General features: G+C 61.7%; 2 protein-coding genes across 4 annotated transcripts in view; one reads left to right on the top strand and one right to left on the bottom strand.

Moving 5' to 3' along the window:
- Positions 1-15,952, bottom strand: part of RPL38 (ribosomal protein L38) — a 72,874-nt gene that overhangs the window by 39,776 nt on the left and 17,146 nt on the right. The window lies entirely within an intron of this gene.
- SDK2 (sidekick cell adhesion molecule 2) overlaps positions 5,119-15,952 on the top strand; it is a 43,666-nt gene continuing 32,832 nt past the window's right edge. The window contains exon 1 of one of the 3 annotated variants that reach the window (XM_065693544.1): positions 5,119-5,786. In XM_065693544.1, coding sequence (XP_065549616.1) covers positions 5,708-5,786 — 79 coding nt within the window. In that variant the 5' untranslated portion in view covers positions 5,119-5,707. The remainder of the gene's footprint in view (positions 5,787-15,952) is intronic. The other 2 variants (XM_065693543.1, XM_065693542.1) reach the window with 2 other exon arrangements.

Raw genomic sequence — 15,952 nt, 5'->3', positions numbered from 1 at the left:
AAGTCAGAAAATACATTATTTACTATTTCTCCTATTATTACACATTATTTATCACCTAATCCTGCAGTGACGAAAAGCAGAGCAGCACCTGAAGCACCCTGTGATGACGGACAGCCCCTGCGGCGTGCCAGGATGGAGCAGAGACTGGGGCTGAGCACAGAGGGCACGGTGAGGTTGGGATGTGTGGGGCCCATGGGGTGAGGACATGGGGGGGGGGGGGGCAGCCTCCTGCCACCCTCCTGATGATCCTGGGGAGCAGCCAGACATTTTGGGGGCTTCCTATTATAAGACATTGGGGCCAACGTGTGATGCAGCTCAGTGGGCACACAAGGATGGAGCCAGCAGCTGCCTGCCTCTGTTCCAGCCCCAGCATGGATCCAGGGATGGGGTTTCCCCCTTCCCTCAGTAACAATGAGGAAAACAAGGGCTGGGGGCTGCAGTTGCTCCCTGCACACACCTTTGGGGGGGGGGGTTAACCTGCAGGTGAATTAAATCTGGTGGCTGAATGCAGAGGGGTTAAATGAGCCTGAGCAGGCAGAGCTGGGGGGAGGCAGTGGTTGGGGGTGTTGTGGTTTTGATGCTGATGGGCATGGGGGTGCCCAACCCTGTGCTGGAGCCATCTGGGAAGTAGCAGGAGCAACCTGGCCTTTTCCATGAGGGATGAGCCACAAAGCAGTGCCCATTGGCAACCAGGTAAGATGGACTTTGGGGCTTTTCTGTTGCTTTTGTGAGCTTCTGCTTGCTGCTGCCCTGAGTTATGGGGTGTGAGCAGTGCCTGGGGCTGCAGTGGGGACATGCAGACCTGTATGTGCTTCAGTGTGGTGACTGCAAAGGTTGGGGTGCATAAGCAAATGCGCTGTGGTCTTAAAGAGTGAGCTGGTGTCTTCCCAAGTCCTTGGCTTTCTATTCTGCGGTGCCCAGCCCTTCTCTGAGCATCAGATGCTGGGGTACGTGGGGAGCTGGGTGTCAGGAATGTGCTTGTTGCAGCTGTTCCAGCCAAGGGAAGCGGAGCTGGGGGGCTCCTGGCAACCCCCAGCTTGGCCCTGGCTGCTGTGTGGGGCTCAGCAGCGAGTTCCTTTACAGCATCAGCTCCTGGAAGCGTGTGATGAAGTGAGAGTCTTGGATCAGCCCTTAGCAAGGCTGGCTGCTCCCCAGCTGCTGCGCTGAGAAATGCTGGGGAAGGTGGCCTTTAAATGTTAAGAAATCACATTAAAGTGAGCCAGAACCTGCGCCTGAATTTTTAATCTCCTGGTTTAAAAGTCAGCCTCGAGGTCTGGGCTGTTGGTGGGGCTGGTGCTGCCGAGCTGATGCTTCCGTGCTGGTGGTCTCGGGGTGCAGGGCCAATGCTGAGCTCGCTGCCATGAAGCCTGCGGTTGCACCTTTACCCTGTCACACCACAGCAAACCCAGCCACCGCCGAGCCCCTTCCTGGGGGCTCCTGTTGGCTCTATCCGGCAGGAGGAAAAGCAAGGTTTGGCTTTGCAGGGAGGCGGGGGAGCTGCTGTGGGGCTCCTGGTCCTGGGGATGCAGCTTTGGGTTTGGTTTACGTTTAGAGATGCTCCTGCTCTGGAATGCTGCATCTGGAAGATGCTCTGGAGGGGGATTTATGGCAACCCTGAGAAGTTTCCAACCCTTCTCGACTTGTTCCTAAACCGCTGCTCTCCGAAAGGAGCCAGATCCTGCTTGGAAATGGGACTCATATGACTGTTACTGGGAGATGCCGTTGCTCTGCTCTCTGCCAGCTCAGAGCCCCCCAGCTCTGCAGCCCCAGCACTGAGCATGATCTCGTTCTGGGCTTGGATCATAATTGGGCTGAGAAGCCTCGAGCAGCTGATGCTGGGAGGGTGCTCGGGGCTGGGAAGAGGAGCAGGAGGAGAGGGCTCTCTCCTGTTGCTATTCCTTTTCTCGCTATTATTTTTGAAGACATCAAATATTTAAGATGCTTCTGTTCCGCGCTGGTTCCGAGGCTCCTTGCGCAGCATCCAAGGGCAGCGCGGAGCTGTCTGATGCCCTTCGAGGAGAGGCACCTTCAGTCCTGCTGCAAATGGAGCATTTGCCTGTTTGTGCCTCTGCCTGGGGCTGCAGAAGTGGCCCCAGGGCTCAGGGGTGTGCAATGGCTGCACCTCATCCCGCACCATGGCTCTGCCGGGGAGAAGGGGCCTGTCCTAAGCCCGGGTTTAAAGAGAGGAGTTAACATATCGCTCATGGCCTCCAGCATTACCCTGAATTAACTCTTCCAGGAGAGCAGATTCTTCAGGAGAGATTAAAAAGCCACTTCCAATCCTCATTACAAACAGAAGTCTTGGGCAGCTGTGCTGCAGCCAGTCAATTATCCTCACCATCAGAGGTGTGCACTTCATTGCAAATCTGGATAGGGCTGGCTTCAGCTCCTGCCTATGGGAGCTTGTTACACCCCTGTCTGAGGCTGCGGAGCCTCTGTTATCCGGTTCCTCTTCCTTGTGCCGGTGCTGGCAGCCTGTGGTTACCTCTGTCTCCCCTCCCCTTTGATAGCAGACAAGCTCTGGGCTCCTGGAGTCTGTCTCTCACAGGCGCTGCTTCCAACCTTGCTTCTCCTTGCACTTCGCAGAGCAGGGAGCTCGGAGGTGGCACGATGCTCCCCATGGGATGCTGCTCTCGTGCTTAAAGAACAGCGATGCTAAGAGGCAGTGCCTCGTCCAAGGAAAACGAGGGATGCTGAGGCTGGATGAAGGAAGCTCTTGGCTGTTGTCCTGCAGCCTTTGGGTAAGGCTGACGGTCCCCGAAGCGCCTGACATCCCAGCAGAGACTTTTCCATTTCAGACAAAGCCTTGATCTTTTTTTGGAACTGGCCTTGGTTTCAGACAAGAGGTTTTAATTCGAGCCCAGCGCCGCGTTTTGGGTTTGACTTTGATGCGCCCTCTTCAAGCAGGAGGTAAAATCACAGCTTTCAAATCCACAAATAGCCCCGAGGCCGGTTCCTGCTGCCTGCGGGGCCTGTGGTGGCTGTGCCAAGCCCACCCCCCCATTAGCTGAGGTCTCCAGCAGCAGCCTGTGGATGTGCTGCTGCTGGGATCAGGGGTTTCCAGAGAGGAGCTCAAAACCCCGATGAGCACTTGGAGACCTGCGCATCTTCACCCCTTCCGGAAGAGTCTTGGAGAGGCAAGAGTCGCACGACGTGGCTCTGAGCTGGTCCATGCGTTGTCGTGATTCCCAGTGTAATTACAAGTGATGCTGCCCCAAATTGCGGCTTAGAAGCGGGGATTCTCAGTGTGCTGTGTGGTGGTTTTGGAGGACCAGGCCGAAACTCTTGGGCGATGCAGAGATGCCCTGCATGGGGGTGACCCAGCAGCACAGCCTCCCACCCAGGCATTGCTGGCACGTCCTCAGTGCCACTGGGTAGGTGTCACCAGAGCCCCCTGCCCTCTCTGTGCCATGAGATGTGCCAGCTCTCTGCTTCTCCACCCACTCCTGGAAAGAGCTGGGCTGTTGCCTGCTGGGACTTGCTGCTGCTTGGATGGATTTGGGCACATAAGAGCTGGTATGGAGCAGGCAGGGCTGTGCTGTCGGGGCTGGGAGAGGGAGGATGTGCTCTGGTGGGAGCACGGCTGCGAGATCTGAACTCAACCAGTCTGCCCGGCTGACTGTGGGGAGCCAGGTACCTGTGCAAGTGGGTAATAAATGCCTTGCACCTTGGCAAGATTAATTGCAATAACCATAAATCAGTGCAGGCACCAGGGGCAGACCCTGAATTTATGGCCCCGGAGACAGGAATTCCTGTTCTTAATGGAACAAAGCCCTGATCCCGCAGGGGCCCTGGAGCCTGCTGAGCATTATCGTGGCTGCAGCACGTGTTGGTGCCTGGGGAGCATGGTCTGAGCCCACCACAGCGGGGTGAAGCAGCCCCTCTCCCTGCTTGTTCCAGCCCACACTGGGGAACACCTCCTGGAGAGAGGCGAGGCAGGATTGCAGCCTCCCACAGCACATCGATCCCCGTCAGCTCGGTTGCGATGCCAGCCACGGAGCTGATTAATGCTGGGGTGGGCAAGCGCTGGGTTATTGTTCAGTCTCTCTTCAAGAGGTCGATGGGAAATTTGGCAGTAGCTCTCCAAATAAGCAACGTGCACACGAGCGCTGTCCCCCACCAAGGACTGCGCACGGTTTACACGCGGGTGCCTCTAATGCAATGGAAATGCACACCGGGGCTGGGGCACTAACACACGCAGCGGTATCGATGCTCGTGGGGAGAGTGCTCCCTCCTGTCTGCCCTGATTTGACCTGGCGGTGCTGGGCCTGGCTTCAGGCTAATCTGCTCATGCTTTTACTTCACCCTGATCCTTGTAGGTGCCTTGGCTCAGCAGTACTGTGTGTGCTCAGAGGCTGATCCAGCACTCAGGATAGCTATTTCCTTCTGTGCAGATGGTGTAGGTCCTTGGGTGTTAATGCTCAGTAGCAGCCGTGACTGAGCCACTCTCCCCTACAGTACAGCAAGGTACTGTAATAGTGTAAAGCACGGACATCTTCAAAGGATGTGCATTTAAGGCCTGATCCTGTTGGGAGATTTGGGCTTCAGGAATTGCAGGATTGGGCCTGTGGGGTGGTGTGTGATCTGAGAGGTGCTGCTGGCTCATCTCTAGGGGTAGAGCTTATATTTTTCGAGACCCCGAAAATATTTGCTTTGATGATCTTGTGGCAATGAGTTTGCTCATCGCCTCGGGGCCAAGCTGTGTCCCCTTCCCAAGGACCCGGTGATGATGCTCTGAGTGCTGTCGGAGGGGCTGGGACGTTGGGAGAGGCGAAAGCTGCGGGGGGGGGCGGAGCTGCTGCTCACGCTGCCGGGGACACCGGGGAGGGGGGGACACGACCCGACCCTCCCGCTCCGCACGAACCGGAGGTGGGGAGACGCGCCCGCCGCTCCCGCTCCCCCCGCGGCTCCGTGCGCGCCCGGCCGCTGCCGCTGGGTAGCGCTCCGAGCCGCGCCGTCTCCCCGCCTCCCCGGCTCGGGCTGCCCCCGGCTCCGCCGAGCCCCGCCGCCGCCGCTCACTCCGCCGCCGCACCGGAGCAGCGGCAGCAGCAGCCGGGGCCGGAGCGCCGAGAGGGGTCGGCGGGGCGCCGCCAGCCCGCCCGCCGCGCACCGCCGGCGGCTCCGAGCGGGACCCCGCGCCGCTGCGCAGCGCAGCCGCACTTTCCCCGGGGTTACCCGCTAGTGCCGGGGCGCAACGAGGAGAGGCGACCCCCCCCACCATCCGTGGCCAGGAGCCGCCGAGGCGGGGATGTCCCCAGGCAGGAGCTGAGCGCTGGGGAGGGGCCGCCCCCCCCGGACCCCAAACTTTTCGGCCCCTGCGGTTTGCTCGGCTCCGGGAGCCGCCGCGGTGCCCGCAGGGGCCGGGGGCTCGGAGCCCTGCGCTTCCCGGCCCCTTCCCTGACGCGGGGCGTAGCGCTCGGGGAGGGGCTCGGTCGCCGGCCCCGCTCCGGATCTGGGGGTCCCGGCTCCGCTCGTCCCCAGCGAGGTTGCCCGCGGTGGGGAGCTGCCTGCGGAGCCCCGCTGCGCACCACCGGGAGCCTTTCCCCCCGCCGTGCTCCCCCCCGCCCCGGGCAGCGCTGCTGCGGGGGTCCCTGCGCCGGAGCCCGGAGGACGCCCCAGTGCCCGGCCCGCAGCGGGGCTGGCGCCGCCGCCGCCCCCCGGATTATAAAGTCGGGGAAGTTCCCCCCCGCCCCGGCTCGGCGGAGCCATGGCCCGGCTCGGGAGCTGGGCGCTGCTGTGCTTCGTGGTGCTCGCCCTGCCCGGACCCCCGGGAGCCGGCGCCCAAGGTAAGGGGATACTGGGGGAAGGCGGGGGGGAATCCTCCAGCCCCGGCTTTGGGCGCTGGAGATGGAACGCGGAGGGTTGCGGGGGTCCCAGCGCCGCTCCCGCCCTGCCGGGTCGGGGAATCTTTGTGCCAGCCGGGGGATGTGTGCGGGGAGTGGGGCAGCCCCCGAGCTCCTGCTGTTGTGGGGGGGACAGCATCGGTGGTGCTGGAGAAGCGCCGCCGGTGCCAAGCGCAGCCCCGTGTCCGGGAGGGCTCGGCGGGGATGAGCAGCGCGGTTCTGCCTCCTCCTCTCCTCCCCTGCCCCAAAACTGCCCCCGGGCTGGGGATGGGGGGGGTGAATGGTGCTCAGAGCATGGGGTAGAGACCGCCCTGGACCGCTTTCGGGAGGCTGAGCATCCCCGGGGGGTGGTGAGGGGTGAAGGCGCCCATCTCACCCCCTCCGGCAGAGCCCCCGTTACACCGCAAGACGTGGGGTGCAAGTCTGGGGAGCTCCCGAGGAGCAGCTCTCGCCCTGGTGTTGTTCCCATCGACCTCCAGCCGCCTGCTCAGACCGGGCTGGGGCTGCAGGGGTCTGAGCCCTGAGCCCCCGGGGTGCCTGGGGGTCCCTGCCCTTTAGTGAGGCGGTACCGCAGGGCAGGGTGAGCCCTCGCTGCTCCTCTCTCCAGGGCTCTGCCATGGTTCAGTCTGGTTTTAGCTGCTCCTCTGCCCGAGGGGGATGTAGAAACACTTTGTGGCCCTTTGGGGTGCAGCCGGGGTTCCAAGGTGCCGGGAGGACCCTGGGGTCCCGTCCCCTCCCCAGCACCGAGGCTCCCCTTGGGGCTGCAGCGCGGCCGCCTCCATCCCTGCCGCTCGGACCAAGTGGATCCAGGCTGTGAGATGTGGGGAGCGCAGTGGGGTGCAGCGCCGGGGGTCCTCGCCCACGACATTTCTTGCCCTTGTTTGCGGCAGCGAGCGGAGCCAGAAGTCCCCGTGCGCTCCCGTCCTCCCGCTCCCCCTGAGCCTCCCCCAGCACTGCTATAATTTCTCAGTAATTAAGTTCAGAACATAACATCTAAAGCGGCAGTACATTATCCGGGCAGGCCCTGTGTGGGGAGCTGTGAAGGTCTCTTTGATTGATTCACTCCCTTGCTGAGTTTCTCTTCTCCTGGCTGGCGTCTCCGGCTGGCGGGTCCTCTGTGGTCCGTTTGTTCCCTGCCAGCGGGACGGGTTCCTGGTGGGGACCGATCTCCTTCCCCTTCTCTATGGGGTGGCTGCCGTGGGGCCGTGCGTGCTGCAGCCCTTTGGAGAGGTGGCCGAGGGGTTCTGCTCCGCTCTCCTGGCGCAGGAGCCGGGCTTTGCTGCGTGTGTCACGTCCTGGCGGGCGGTGTGACATTGCCCGGTGCCCGTCACCGTGGCGGGCGGCAGCCACGGGCACAGGGAGCATTGCCAAAGCCTGGCACGTGCCCGCCTTCCCCGGCTGCATTCAGGGTCACCTCCTTGGCTGTGCTTGCCGTGAGGGGCTGGCGGAGCGCTGGGATGAGGGAGACGGAGCAGGCAGGATGCTCGGATTCGGGCTCAGCCCCATTGCAGTGGGGCAGGCAGGGCAGCCCCACATGGGCATCCCTGCAGGGCTGGTGGCGAGGGGCAGGGGGAGCGGACGCAGGCAGCGCTTTGTGCCGGCGGGATCGATTTGAGCAGCCAAAGAAAATGGGATCAATAGGGAAGGGGAGGGGACGGCGGGAGACCTTTGCGGCCTGGGCGCAGGATGAGACACTTTAATACCTGCAGTTGGTAAAACAAAGGCCCCTCGTCGCCTGGGAATGAGGGGATGGAAGTTTAATTACAGCCCGTCTGGGCTGTGTAATTATTAATTACCCCCGGCAAAAAATAACTTATTGATTAGGGGCCTGGCGCTAATTACTCGGAGCCAAACGTGGTGCCGGTGGTGGCTCATCAGTCAGCGGGAGCTGTGTCGCAGTGCGACCTATGCCAGTGCCATGGACCCCCCCGCTGGGGTCCTGGCCCCCTCCTCCCCACTTGTGGCAGGCTTTGTGCCCCCCGGGGATGTGCTTCTCCCCCCGTCAGTGTTAGGGACACAGGCTGGGAGCCCCCTTCGCTGGCACAGCACCTCTAATGGGATTGAGGAGCCTGCAGCCAGTCCCAGGAGGGATTTGGGAGGCTTAAGGTTCCAGGAGGGATATGGGGCAGGGGCCTGAGATGGGCAGCTTCCACCAAAGAGGCTTATTAGGGGCTGGAGCGGGGGGAATGCCAGCATCTCCTGGTACCCACGTTGTGCACGGAGGGAGCGGGATGCTGGTGTCAGGCTCATGCCAGGGTGTCATTGAAGGATGCTGCCAGTGCCCTCTGTGCCGGCAGCAGCAGGGAAGGGCAGAGCATGGGTTTCTCCTGGCCTGGCCCCCCTCTTCCCCACAAGCACAGCCACCACGTTAGGCCTGGTGCAAAGCTCCGGCTCAGGAAGCAAAGTGGCTTTTAGGGGAGAGGAAGGGAAGATTAAAATTTGATGCTGCTTTGGAAGCCATTAGTGACCAGGCTCAGCCGTGCGATGCTGATGACTTGATAACCGCCGGGGGGGGGGGGGGGGAGCCGGTCCGTGTCACCCTGCCCCATGGCTTGCCCTGCTCCCCAAAGGTTTGGGGTGCCAGGGATCCGAGCCACGGCAGCGCTCGGGTATGGCACCGTGCCCATGGGCTGGGAGTTGGCTCCATGGCGCAGAGCAGGCAGGATGAGGGGTGCCAGTGGGGGCTATGGGCTCCTACCCACCTCCACTGCCCAGAGTGCTGGCCAGGGGGGGCAATGTCAAATGCTTTACTGGTGGGGAATGGGCTGCGGTGGCATTTCTGCTCATGGGAGCAAATGAAGGAGCTGAAGGAGAGGAAAAGGAGGAGGCAGGTTTGAGAACCTGGGGAAACACTGAAATTAAACCTGGGAGGAGGAAGGGTGCCTCAGGGCGTGGTGAGGGGTGACCCTGCCTTCACCTTGGTAGGACTTCATGGACCATGTCCTTGTTCCTAGCCCCTGCCTGGAGCTGATCCCTCGTGTGGCTGGTTCCTGCCTGGGGACGAGCTCCAGGCACAGCCCACGTTACTGTAGGCCCTACACAAACTGGCTGGGGGTGCGTTGGTAGAGGGGGTCGCGTGTCGCTGGGTGACAAACGGCCAGTGCCAGGCCAGTGATAAATCTGGTGCTGTCAGAGGTGATGTGATCGCGCTAACGAAGGGCGAGCGGAGCCCCCGGGCTGTGCCGGGGCAGGTGGCTGTGGGGCCGTGCTGGTGCCGTGCATCCCTTGTTCCCTTGGGTCTTCCAAAGCTCCTGCAGAGATCCAGCACTGTTTGGGGCTGGGATCAAAGGGGTGTCTTGGGAGCTGCCTCAAGTGCATGGAGCTGCTGGAGAGGATGCAGGACCTGGGTCACTCAGAGATGCGGTGGTGACACTGGGAACTACCCCATTCCCGTTGCTGCTGCTGTGCTTTGGGGTTCTCCTCCCTCTGCATCCCCATGGAGGTGGGTCTGGACTCGGGGTGTGTTCCTGCCGTCCTGTTCCAGCAGGCAGGAATGTGCTGGCAGCAGCTCCCTGCCTTGCTGGTCCCCCTTGGCATCCCTCACACCCCGGGCACGCCGGCAATGCTGCTGGCATGGACACTGCCCCAAGCACCTCTCTGTGGGGCTGGGGACCGGCTGTCGAGCTTGTGTCCCCTTGGCTCCCAGGGATGCTTTAGGGGATTCCATCCCCTTGGCTCCCAGAGATGCTTTTGGGGGGATTCCATCCCCTTGGCTTCCAGGGATGCCTTAGGGGAATTCCATCCCCTTGTTCTCAGGGATGCTTTAGGGGGATTCCATCCCCTTGGCTCCCAAAGATGCTCTGAGGGGTCCATCCCCTGGTTTCCAGAGATGCTTTGGGAGTGCATCCCACACTCTGCTCCCCGTGATTCCTCACCTTCCCCTCATCTCCTCTGCCTGACGCCGACCACCTGCCTGTGCTGGGGGGAGGCAGCGGCCCCCCCTTGCCCCAGCCCTGCAGGGTGCAGGAATGCCTGGCCTGGAAAGCCATACCGGGCTCGGGTTGCCTGGGAACTGGGAAACCTGATCCCTGGGAACGGGGCCGAGGGCAGGGGACATTCCTGGGCTGCAGCTGGTCCCCAGCCCCCTTTGTCTCCCTGCAGCCTTTGGCCCCCTCAGGAATGGGGACTTGGGGTGCGGGGGGCCCTGGGCCTCATGCAAGGAGCATCCCTGGGGATGCTGTGACCGGCAGCTGCTGCCTGCTCTGTGCCGTCACCTCCCCACATGGATCAGTGTCACCTCGTGGGCTGGAGAAGGCCTTGGGCACTGGGACCAGCTGCCACGGATGCCAGCAGCTGGGCATCCCATCCGGCATTAGGGAGCAGGGATGGCACGGTGGCAATTCAAGGAATGCTGGGTCCCCCCATGCCGAACCCACCCTCCTTCCTACCAACATCCCTTGTCCCCAGCCTCCACCTCAGTGGCAGCTCCTCAGCATTCCAAGAACTCTCCCTTTCATCCGTAGGAAGCCAAGGGGGAAACTGAGGCACGGGCAGAGGTGGCAGTGGGTGCAGTGGGACGGGGACCATGGCACGGTGCTGCTTGCATCCCTCTGCGATAGCGCGCCTCTGTCAGCTCCCATCCATCACTGCCGGCCCCACGGACGTGCCGAGGCCCCCGGTGAAGGGGAACCTTGATGGCTTTGACCATTAGCAGCAAGGAGCCGCGGAGCTAATTTTAGCTGCGATCATTAATTGCCTTTGCACCGCTGGGTGAGACGGCCGCCTCGAGTCCTCGCTGGTAACCTTGAGGCCTCCTGGCTCCCCGCAGCGGCGGTGCCGGGGCCAGGGTGGGTTTATCCATGGGAATGCTGGGCTCTGGAGGGCTTTACCCAGGATACCGGGGTCTGTGTGTGAGGCCGGCAGGGACTGGGGTGCCTGGAAGGGTTCTGCTACCCCTGGCCTGCAAAGAGGGGTGTCCCTTGTGCCCCCAGGCCTGTGTCCGTGGGGCTGGGGTGCATTTGCCAGGATGCTCGGAGCTTGGCCCTCTGTCCCTATTCCATGGGGCTGTCACTTCCCAGCGCATCCCGGTTCACTGGCTGTGAGCCGCAGCTGGGTGAGGGAATGGAGCTGAATCTAGGGCATGGACTGGGCATTAACTGGGGTTTTATGGGGTCATTTCTGCTCCTTAGCCCTGCCAGGAGCCTGTGTCTCCCCGTGAGGAGCGATTGAGTGCTGGGCTGTGCAAGTGGCTGAACCTAGGGCTCAGCCTCTGTGCTTGGGGCTCAGTGTGGTGGGGTGCTCGGTGCTTCCTCTCCTCCTCTTCCTCCTTCTGTGCTTGGAGCACAAAGTCAGGCTGAGAGCGTGGGGGAAGTTTGCATGCATGCAGCATCCCTATTTCCAAGCATCCCGTGATGGTCCGGCTGGGGATGTGCCGGAGCGGGAGCTGGATGCGGACATGCTGCCGGATCCTGGCCCGGCATGGCGCCGGGATAGATGGATGGATGGAGGGGGCTGGGGCACAGCAGACACAATAGCTCTGGTTTCAGCAACCCGCCTCCTGCATGCCTGAAAAACAGCTGATGGCCATGAAGGGGGATGAAATGGGATTAGCTGCTGTTTCCAATGGGAGCGCGTCCTGCTGAGCCGGACAATGCACCCGCTGTGCCCCTGCTTCATGCCTTGGCCCTGGCTCCCTGGGTCTATCAGGTCCCTAATGCTCCAGGTTTGGGTGCTGCACAGGCTCTTCAGGGTGCTTGCAGAAGGCTGGAGACCATGGGGCAGGATGGGGCCTTCTCACCCCACAATAGCATTGGGTGGGTCCCAGGGGACCTTGCACATCCCATGCTGGGGTGGCAGCAGTTTGGGGCTGTGCTGGGTGCCCGGTTTGAAGCCCCACATCTGAAACAGAGGTGTGAGGAGCTTTGTGGGGTGGGTGCCGGGGTTTGGGGCACGATGGAGCCCATCACCGTGCGTCGGGGCGGGCGCCATGTGCGGCCCCAGCTGCAGCTCCAGTGAGCTGGAGTGAGCTGATGTTGATTTTGATAATGAGTTCTCGATGCATTCACAAACTAATAAAATCAGCTCATTAGGGTGGGATGGTTAATTCAGAGCTCTGCCCTTGGGAGAAGCCTCCCCGCCGGCTGCGCACCGGGATGCGCCGAGCACCTTGCCTGTGCACATGGGGTACCTGGGGAGGAAGGCGATGGGCGCCTTCGTCTCCCCGTGTTCCTTGCTTGCAGGGTGGGATGCAGGGCTGGAAGGGCAGCGGCAGGGAGCTGAGCTGTGCAGTGAAGGGTGGAAACAAGGCATGTGCTGGGAGCAGGGCAATGAGCTGGGGAGCGCTTCACCTGCGGCGGTGCCGGAGTCGCGCTCGCTTGGCTTCTCCCCATCAGCTTCACATCAGGCTGGGCAGCAGCGCTGGCATTCCCGCTGGAATCGCTGGCCCGGAGTCATGGCGTCGGCTGGAAAAGCCCCTCTGGCTGGGACAGCCACAAGTGTGGAAACAAGCGCAATGATCAGAGCTCGCTTCCTTGCCCTGGAAAATCAGTGCATGGCTGGGGGGGGGATTGGCAGGCTGTGAGTTATTCCTGCCCCCCATCCGCAAACACAGTGTCTGGGAAGGAAAAGCTTTGGAAAAGCCTATTTCCAAGGAAAAGTCTTGCTCGCCGTCATGCTGCAGCTATTTATGTTCCAAGTGAGCAATGCAATGACTGACTAATCCTTAGGAAAGAGGATGTCTGGGCTCCTCCCCAGTACGTCGGTGGGTGCGCGGTGCCCGCTGGCTCGGGGCCCGGGGTGGTGGTGGGGGTTCAGCGCCGCTGTCCCGCTGGGCACGGGGCCGGGAGGGGGGGGACGGGACCTGGCAAAGGGGTTTCCATCCCGCGGGGCTGGAGGCTCCGTTGCGTCAGCGCCATGGGAAAGGCTCAGTGGGGTTTGTCTGTGGTTTCTGCCTCCTGTTTTTCTTTCCCCACTGCCTTGCTGAGATTCCTGTGGTGAGGATGGAAGACGGCTGCTTGTCTGCGTGTGTGTGTGTCTGTAGGTGTCTGTGCTGAGCATCCTCTGAGGGTGGAGGATACAGAAGGGACGGATGCCCCTTTAAGAAGTGACACCCCAGGCCCTGTTGGGGCTCTCATGGGGCAGGTCTGGTGCTGGCTTTGCTTTCCCACCCCTCCTCAGCCTCAGTGGCCACAGTAGTCCAGGGCTGTGGTTTCCTTCCAGGAATACCTGGAGGATACACTCAATGTGCTCCATGGGGCTAAAGCCAGCCCAGAACTGTGTTGTGCTGCGTTGAGCTCATGTATCATCCATCCCACCCAGCACTGCGATGACACTGGGTGGGGGGCCAGGGCTGTGGGGGACCTTCACTTTGCTTGGCTGCTGGCATGGAGCTTGTTGCTGCCAAATCCTCACGTGGAAGCTCCATTCCCGGCTGCAAAGCCTTTGGGAATGGGACTGGGAAAGGCCCTTCACAGCCCTCCAAGCCTCCAGGGAAGAGGATGTGTGTTTCCCCGCTTGCCTGCCTGGAATGCTGGTGGCTGTTGGTGGGTCTGGAGACGATGTCTGTGCCTCCATCCCCTCCTCACTGTTTTGGAGTCTCCTGGGGAAGCCAGCAGCAGGATCTGGCCCCTCTACTGGTGTTGAGTCACTCTCTGGGTGTCCGTGACTCACGGCAGTGACCCAGATAGCGGCAGAGCTGTGGAATCGAGGGGTCAGGAGGATTTGTGGCATCACCACAAGGAGTTTGCTGGGGAAGGAGTTTTGACTGGAGCCTGGAGCTTGTTAAACATTCCCAGCTTGGGATAGGGCTGGGCCCCGCATGGGAGCGTGCTCAGCCTCACGGGGCTGGACGGGGAGGGCTCCTGTCCCCCCAGGGAGCATCCCTGCATGGCTCCCTTGCTGCAGGTCCCTTGCAGCTCCGCGCTAGGGTCTGTGCCTTCAGGGCCAGCTTTGGGGATGCTTACGGGCTGCATGGTCCTTCAGGGCACAAAGCTCTGCCTGTTGCCCGTGGGCTGGGAGCACACAACGGTGCCGTGTGTGTGTGTGCCTGTGCCGGGTTTCCCGGGATGGGAATGTTGTTCTTTCCAGGCGGGATGTGCGCGGCGCTGGGTGTGCAGGGCAGGCAGGGACGCGCCGGCACACAGCCCCTCTCTGTTCACAGCCGCCCGGCTCAATGAGACGCTGTTCCCTGGCCAGGGCTGGTGCCTCTCCCTTGGCTCCGGGACCGTCTCAAGCTGTATCTGGCCCATGTCAGCACCGTGGTGCACCCAGGATGGGTCCCCAGTGCTGCAGGGGCTGAGGGCTGAAGTCCTTGAAGTGTGGGTGATGCTGGCACTGCCCTGGCTCTGGTGCACTGGGGCATTCCCCAGGTTCGGGATGCTCTGATGGCTGGGGACATGTGTGATGTTTAGTGAAGGGGCTCAGGATGTGACCGCGATGGGATCATCTCTGCTGGGAAAAGGGAGGTCTTGAGCATGCACCATGGTGCTGAGCTCCATATCCCTATTACACCCCCCTTGTCCCGGGGAAGCCATGCTCATCCCTACATGTGCCCCATCCCTGGGGGGGGGGGGTTCAGCCAGGCCTGGCGAAGCCCCCGGCTCAGCCAACAGCCCACTGAGCCCCGGGAGACCCCCCCGCTGCTGAAGAGGAGCTTGTTATGGAGCCATCCTGCTTTTAATTAACAAATTAAAATCGTAGTTAACAATCCAGCCCCAGGGCTGTTGGAGGCTGGGAGAAGCCGGAGCGTTTGTTATGGAAACAGCAGTTAATTAACAAATAAATAAATAACTGGGGGCCTGGAGACAGATGTGGGAGGAGGAAGGGGAGATGGCAGCGCGGTCCCACTGGCAGGAAGCAGTGCGGGAGGAAGGTGTCCGTTCATCCATCCATCCATCCATCCATCCACCCACCCATCCATCCATGCATCCATGCATCCATCCATGCATCCATCTGCCTGTCCTGCGGGATGCCGTGGCCCTGGGAGGGCAGTGATAACCCTGCTGGCTGTGAGGGGCTGTGCCGTAGCAGATGTGGCCATGTATTGTGCTAGATGCACCTCGGTTTTGGGGCTCCTGGGCTCTGCCTGTCACTGTGGGCTCAGGAAATCACACCCACTGCCTGTTCCTACACCCCGAGGCTGGGAAGCACCGAGATGGATGAAGTGTGACACTGACAAAGCTGCTGTGCAGCTCGCAGGTGACACCGGTGCTGTGCTGGGGACCGCTGGGGGAGAAGGTGAGGGGCATCAATTGCTGGATCCCCTGTGTCCTGTGATTGCTGCTGTCCCCATTGGAGTCTCCTTTACCCTGGGCTGGGTGTGTGCAGGGGGCTTGGGTGCTGAGACCATGGCTGTGGTCAGCTTGTATTAACCACTGGGCTGTCACAGAGAGCCCTGAGCTGGTGCTGCTGCAGTGGGGCTTGCCTATGGTGGGGCTGTGCAGGGGTTTGGGGTCACTGTGCTGCTTCCCAGTGCAGTGTCCCCCTGTCACTGGCACTGCCAGCACTGAGGGCAGGGGTGGCTGCAGGGACAAACATGGGGACATGACCCCGGTGCCAGCCCACACCAGGGCCCTGCAGGGGTCTGGAGGGGTGAGGAGGTGGCAGAGCCCCGTCCCTCCTGCAGCTTCCCCTTCCCAAAGGCTCCAGGGGAGAAAGCCACTGGAAAAGCCAGCGCTGCCGGCATCACACGGGCAGGAGCTGTGCTCCGCATCTCGCTCAGCCTCCCACCTAACCCGGTGGACGCACCCCTGCAATCCGCTTATGGCACATAGGGAGCCCCACATCACCTCCGAGGGAGGAGTGGGGCAGCGGCACCAGAGCCGTGCCGGGTCCAGCCTGGCTCCAGCTCCCCTCCTTTGCCAGACCCCTCCATCGCCCACACTAGGATGTCCCCTCCAGACACCCTAATGTGGGTGATGAGCTCCTTTGCTGGGTGCTGGCCCCATGTCCCAAGGGCTCCCCCCCCACCACAATGACCCTTTTTCTGTGCGAAGGAATCGCTAAAGCAATGGCACAGAGGTGCTGATGGAGATGAGAAGGTGCCCGTTTCCACCTCATGTTTGTGGCTGGGCAGGAGCTGTTGCCTGAGCTGAAGGACCAGGGTGCCCTTGTCTGGCTGCTTATGCCCCTTCTCCATGGCGGAGCTGCAGCTCCTCATGCTGTGAGCAGTC

Source organism: Lathamus discolor, chromosome 13 (assembly GCF_037157495.1).
Source record: "Lathamus discolor isolate bLatDis1 chromosome 13, bLatDis1.hap1, whole genome shotgun sequence".
NCBI classification, from domain to species: domain Eukaryota; kingdom Metazoa; phylum Chordata; class Aves; order Psittaciformes; family Psittacidae; genus Lathamus; species Lathamus discolor.
Note: the sequence above shows the minus strand (reverse complement) of the source record. Positions and strands in the feature narration are given on the sequence as shown.